General features: G+C 33.2%; 1 protein-coding gene across 1 annotated transcript; it reads left to right on the top strand.

Moving 5' to 3' along the window:
• The first annotated feature begins 5,060 nt into the window (after positions 1–5,060).
• LOC100798041 (uncharacterized) lies at positions 5,061–6,088 on the top strand. Its single transcript, XM_006598602.4, has one exon. The coding sequence runs from the start codon at positions 5,300–5,302 to the stop codon at positions 5,768–5,770; it is 471 nt and encodes a 156-aa protein (XP_006598665.1). The 5' UTR covers positions 5,061–5,299; the 3' UTR covers positions 5,771–6,088.
• The last annotated feature ends 557 nt before the right edge of the window (positions 6,089–6,645 follow it).

A 6,645-nucleotide genomic window follows, 5' to 3' on the forward strand; every position in this document is an offset into this window, starting at 1 on the left:
TCTCCTTTTTTTTATGCAAATAAAGTTATATTCCTCCTTGTTTAATGTTTATAACAATCTCTCTTATATAGAAAGTGTTAGTATAATATATAAGAAAGTGATAATGTAACATTTTCGAACATTAAAAGCAACTAGCGTAGAAGAAAAAAAACAATATTTTGTGTAATTTAATAATAATTCAAGAAGTGCGAGCATATCTTGCTCTATATATTGATAGAGAAAAAATTTAATAAGAAAGATCTTTTCAGTTTTCATACGAAAGTGAGGTTAATAAAAATTTAATCATTTAATTATATATAAAATATTTAAGGTTAAACATTATTTAATGTTACGTAATTATTTAAAAAAATTACATTACTTATCATAAAAATCATAATTTTTATACTTTAATTATGAATAATAAAATTTAATGATTAATATTTTTTCCACAAGGCCTTATGTGTGACTTGTAGTTGTATAGGAGGATAAATGGGCCCGTGTTGTTGCTCAAAAATGAAAGACCTCACTGTGCTTCTACCAGGCAGATGCTTATGAATTATGATCCGAGTCAAATTGATCAAAGGATTTAACAAAATCAGATCCTCTTAATCAAATTGTAACTTGTAAGATTAATTGATCAAATCCTTAAATCCTTAGTGATTATGTTTATGTGGACCCAGATGAGTGACAGGTTCTGATCATATTCTCTTTGAACGAGACAGGGCACGTGGTTTCCATTTCATTGGAATTTAATCACTCCACTGTCTTAGTTGGCACCATAACCCATAAGAAAAGAAAGAGAGACTTCTGTAAAGAAAAGAAACCAAATCAGGCCCTAGCCAAGTGAGCATTAATAACACATTATAATTTCGGACGAATTAATTTTATTTTATTTTTTTGATTTTGATCACATTTGACATCTAATTCACTATATCAGATATTAATCTCATACAATATATGATTTGCACTAACTAAAACTTTTTTGCACTATATAAGTATCAAACACAATAAATAAATTGATCCATCAAACGAAATAGAATTTTACACCGCTACTATTATAATTTCAAAAGTGGTAATAATCCCAAGAAAACAACTTTATAAGGGATTTGATTAATTTCGAATGGAATGAAATTGAGTTTGAATTTTTTAACTAAAATTTTAGATGTTTACTTTATGGATTAAAAAAGTGGCTAATTAGGGGTGTTTACCTGTGTTTCTATTTTTACTTTTTAATTGCAAATTATCACCTTATTATTAATGAGTTTTTTGGTTTCGAAGATTTGTATAAAAAACAAAGCAAACAAAAAAAATGTTTTTAGTGTTTTCTATACAAATCATTAGAAATTTAAAATATGTTTAATATTAATCATAAACAAAAAATAGAAAATACATTGGCAAAATATCAATAAAGTTATAGGAAAATATCCTTGTGTGTGTCTATTTTTTAAAGTTTTCATTAAATATTTTAAATTAATTTATTAAATGGAAAATAAATATAATAAATGGTCTAAATAAACAATTAAAAATTTAGAAGTTAATCACAGATACAATTTTTTTATAAATAAAAAGGTATGCCAAGGCGGAAGGGTTCGTTAATGTTATCAATTTCCTTCCAAACTCTATGAAAGTTGTGTATCCAAGTCACCTCCATTTTCAAAAACTACCTCTTTTTTTTTTTTACCTTTTTCTTATCCAAAGAAAATATTGTATTAAACAAGTAAACCTTGCCAAAATTACATAATATTGAAGTTTCGTGTAACTAGTAAAGTCCCTTCCCAACTATTGAATATGACCCGTTAACAGTATACATTGTAGACGAATTCTTACGTGCACAAGTAATATAGGTCTTGTAACTTGCACAAAGTAATGTGGATTGTAAGATCTGGTGCAGTGGTGCTATTTGAATGGGTGGCTGAGATTTGTAAAGTGAATCGAGTTGCATAGTTAATGAAATAAAAGTTTTATATTCAATTTATAATCCACATATTTGTTGAGTCAAAGATCTGTTGCACAATTGGATACTTGTGTTAGTTGGTTGGTTTCCTTTTTCCTTTTGAAGCATCCTTGAGAGTCTCCAGAGTTGTGTTTCGCCAATCTAATTCTTGAATCATCATCGTATGCACAGACTTCCCATCTATAGCAATCTTGTATTGGTGTTTTGACTTTGCTATAGGGTTCTAGTTTCAAAATTCCCGGAATTGGTTGTCTATGTCAAATTCCTTTGTTGAGGTGCACACACCAAAGTTTGGTGGGTCAGTTTTCCCAGTTGGGTGACGTCCAAGGCCGAATATTTTGTGAGATGGCGAATGTGTGTATCCCTATTTTCATTATGTTGAGTGATTTTGATGTGAGGGTAATTTTAATGGTTTTCCGTTCATTGGTACAAGTTTGACAAGGAAATTATTTTATTTAAGTTGTAGCAGCACATTCCAATTTAGAATACACATTTAGTTGACATGATGAGAATGAGGAAATGATTTTGATTTGGGTACTTGATGCCTTATGTTTTATATGCAATTACACATGATATAAGGCTATTTTGAATTGATAAAGTAGGTAAATTTGTTTGTCAGACAAACTGTGAGACACATTTGCAAGTGATTTTTTTGTGTTTTCTTGAAGCATGGTTTTGTCATGTTTTTGTTATAAAATAGTATTTTGAAGTAATTGCTTATACTTTGTTTTGTACTGCTGGCAGGAGTTGGAGGATATAAGCTTAGTCGCCAACAACAATGAGCATGTTCGGGATGATGGTGATGGAAATGAAATTGAGGTTGGGTATGAAAGTGTGCAGGCAAATGCATTTGAGAGTGAACCTTGCATTGAAAATGAAGATAATGAGGAAGATGATAATGAGCATGTTGAATATGTGGATGGTGACAACGACATGATATTTGAACACTATTTTGCTAAAATAGTTCATGAAGAGTGTAACGACATAAATAGCTTTGTTGATGTGTATATAGTTGACATGGACAATGTAACATTGATGTTTTAGAAAGGTTGGAATTTGTTGATCTTGAAATTGCATATCAATTCTATATGTGGTACGAAAGATTGAATGATTTTTCTATACAAAAAATTATGTGGTTAGAAATAGAATGGGGGAAATAGTACAACATACATTTCCTTGCTCTTGTGCTGGTTTAGGCCTAAAAATAGGATGAAATTGAAGACAACGAAATTCAAAAAATAATGCTACGTGTGGCTGTGAGGCAATGTTTCAGGTTCATGTTAACATTTAAAATGGTTGTTGGTATGTGACAATATTTATTTTGATCATAATTATGAGATGTTGAATGAAATGGAGTGCACAATGCTTACAGGACATAGGAAACTGACAATGTCGGTCATTGATAAAGTACAAATTGAAAATTTTAAGAAGGTTGACATTAGACCTCCTAAATGTATGCTTCATTTGCCAATGGGACTGGTGGTCATGAGAAGGTTGGACATGTAAAAAAAGACATTTATAATCAAATTGCAAGACAAAGGCATGAACAAACATCAAATGTTGTTGGTGCATTCAAATACTTTAGGGAATGATGTATGAAAGATCCAATGTTGTTTTTATCGTACACTGTTGATGATGATAACAAGCTCCAACATCTTTTTTGGTGTGATTGTATAAGAAAATAAATATCTATGTCCTTTTGTCATATTTATAGGGTTTAATCATCACAATAAAACGATATTGTTTGCTACAACTCTTGTTACAAATGAGACTAAACAAACATACATTTGATTGTGGGAATAATTTTTGGAAGTTATGAAATCATTGATGAAGATATTACAATGAGAAATGTAATAAGACGTGTTTTTTTAAATGTGTGTCATGGGTTATGTGCATGTTAGGTGACCTTGATGTGGTTGGATTTGAAGAGAAATGGTATCCACATTTGCTTTGGAGGATAATGTTTGGATTAGATAATTGTATGAGAAAAAGGAGAATGTGGTCACCTACTCATATTCGAGGTAATCTCTTTGTAGACATTAGGACTACATCACATTGTTAAGCATTTCATAGTCATCTTGGAAGATATGTTGATTGAAAGACTAATTTAACTGATTTTGTACAACAATTTTGAAGATGTGTCATGTATTTTCGATTTAGAGTCATTGAACCTGATCATCTATCTAAATATAGAATGTTGAGTTAGATACCCAATTCCATTCTATTAAGAGGTCTACAACAAACCATTTGACTAATGTTCAATTTTTTTTTTGGCTTATCTTTAAAAAATTCAATTGTTCAGAGTTATTGAGTGCTAGACAATGACTATGTTTTCTATTTACACTATGGTCAAGTACCATATTGGAAGTATGTGGCATGTCATATGGTCATTCGCACGTGGAGTTTAGATGCTCGTGTTTACGGATGGAGTCGATTGGTCTACTATGTCATCACCTTTTAGCTATTATTTGGTATTTAGATTTTAAGGAATTGTTTTGATTGTTTCTTTCTAAAAGGTTGACAAATGGGACAAATAAGTGCATCCATGGTATATATCCTGATGGTTCTCCTTGTTGGAATTCACAGTTGATTGCAAGATATGCAATGTTAGTGCATCTTTCAAGAGAAGTGTGAGCATGTAGATTGTGAGGTTGGGGATTATGATAATATGGTATAATGTTAAGTGGGGAACTAAGTAAATTAAAGCTGACAAATAGTTATGGAGTTGCTAATGAAAGTGAAGAAATTGAGACAAAGGAGATTATTGATATTGTTTTAGATCCTCCTCTTATTAGTCATAAAGATTGTGGGCCAAAAGAAAATAGACATGTTGGGAGACATCGGAGGACATAAAAATGTGGAAACTGAGATCAAATGGCACACAATAAACACTCATGCAATCATGTAGGATCTCAAGTAGTTGAAGCTAGTACAAGTGATAATCTTTTTGATGTTTAAAAATATATGTTAAATATCAAGTATGCAATTTATATATATAGAATAATATTTGTATGTTACCACAGCTTTATAATATTTTTTTAACTTTTTTTTAATGATTAATAGTTTTTATTTAATTTATAATTAATTTATTAGTCTATTAATCATAATTATTAGTTAATAATTTATTAGAAGATCAAAATCGTCTATTTATAAAACTCGAGAGACCAAATATTAAAATTAAAAATAAGGGGACAAAAAAAGATGGATTTGGGAGACTAGGGGATGCAAAAGTGGGCTGCAGTGATGGGCTGGGAAGGCCTTAAAAGGCCCATGTGAGAGAGCGAAATGACACGAAGAAGCAGCAGAGTCAACATCACATGTTTGCGCTTCACTCGACAATCAACATAGCAGCTTCATCTTCATCTCATGCACAAAACTACCCACCCATGTGGGGGCACATCATATCCACAACCGCAGATACTACTAAACCCCAAAAATGACGTCGTTTTGCCCCCGACCCTCGAACCCTACCACCACCACCGCCGCGGCCATGAGCCCCCGTCGTGCATGCTGACCCGCGCCGCTGCCGCCGCCTCCTCGTGGCTGCGCCACCGCCGGATCCGGTACTTCTTCCTCCTCCTCTGCTCGCCGCTCCTCCTCATCGTCCTCTGCGCCGTGCTTCCTTTCCTCTGCGCTGCCGAGCTCTGCCTCCGCCGCCGCGGCCTCTGGCGGAAGATCCTCCGTCGCGGTGACGCCTCCGATCGCCTCCGCCGCTGCGAGGAAGGGTGCTGCCATGAAGAGGAGCAGGAGGAGGAGAAGGGACTGTTGCATCGCTACCTCGAAGATCAGCTTCTTCTCGTTGGATCCATGTACGAGTGTGGCGACGATGACGAATAAGAAGATTCTAGAAGGGTTGAAGAAGTTGAAAGGTTGGGTAGCAGCAGTAGTAGAATCCCTCTATTGAGATGATTAGAAAAAACATTTTTTTTCTTTTTTTTTTTTTAAGATTTTGTGTACATGGATGTCTAATTTTTTTTTTTTATGCTTGATTATTTTTTTTTCATTTTATAGAAGAAAAAAAAACTAGATTGAGGTTTCTGGGTACTACTAGTTGGCAGCATGTTGCAACACTGTTCTTAGGTTTTTTTTTTATTTAAATTTTTAACTGTTTACCTAATTTCCTTCAATTGAACGACGAAAAGTGTTAGTTATCAAGGAATGAATAACAATTTCTTTTTAATGCTTTAACAGATTTACTTTTATGATTTCCTTAAATTGAATGACGGAAAGTGTTAGCTATCAATTGAATAACTTAATTGTTTATACCATTAATGCGAATGACTACTAAAGGTCTAAAGCTAGAGTAAGTGCAAAGAGTTCTTCAAGGGTTGCATTAAATTAAACTTATCAGGATCTATACGCCTCACGCGTTGGCTTACGTGTTTGCTTGTAACTTTTTGCTTCTGTTTTTTTTAAAAAAAATTTATGCTTATTTAATTTATAAATTTTATAAAATCTTGCATATAAGAAATTATGGCCAAGCTTTCACATGGTCTATTATGGACCACTTGTATTCACCATTAGTTATATATCTCATGTTCAAAGGAAATTGGTGCACCCTCTGCACCAGATTATGTCCTTCCCAGCAGCCTCCTGCGTTTTCGGCAGCGGCATTTCTTTCCTTGTTTTGTCACCACTTCCACCCTCTTCTCCCTCCTTTTTGACACTGCCCTTGTGCTCTCCAACCCACCATCAAGATCTGCCAACACTAT

The sequence above is a fragment of the Glycine max genome, chromosome 15 (assembly GCF_000004515.6).
Source record: "Glycine max cultivar Williams 82 chromosome 15, Glycine_max_v4.0, whole genome shotgun sequence".
NCBI lineage: Eukaryota > Viridiplantae > Streptophyta > Magnoliopsida > Fabales > Fabaceae > Glycine > Glycine max.

Excerpts from the sequence above, each read along its gene's own strand:
- LOC100798041 (XM_006598602.4), top strand. The coding sequence starts at position 5,300 with ATGCACAAAACTACCCACCCATGTGGGGGCACATCATATCCACAACCG.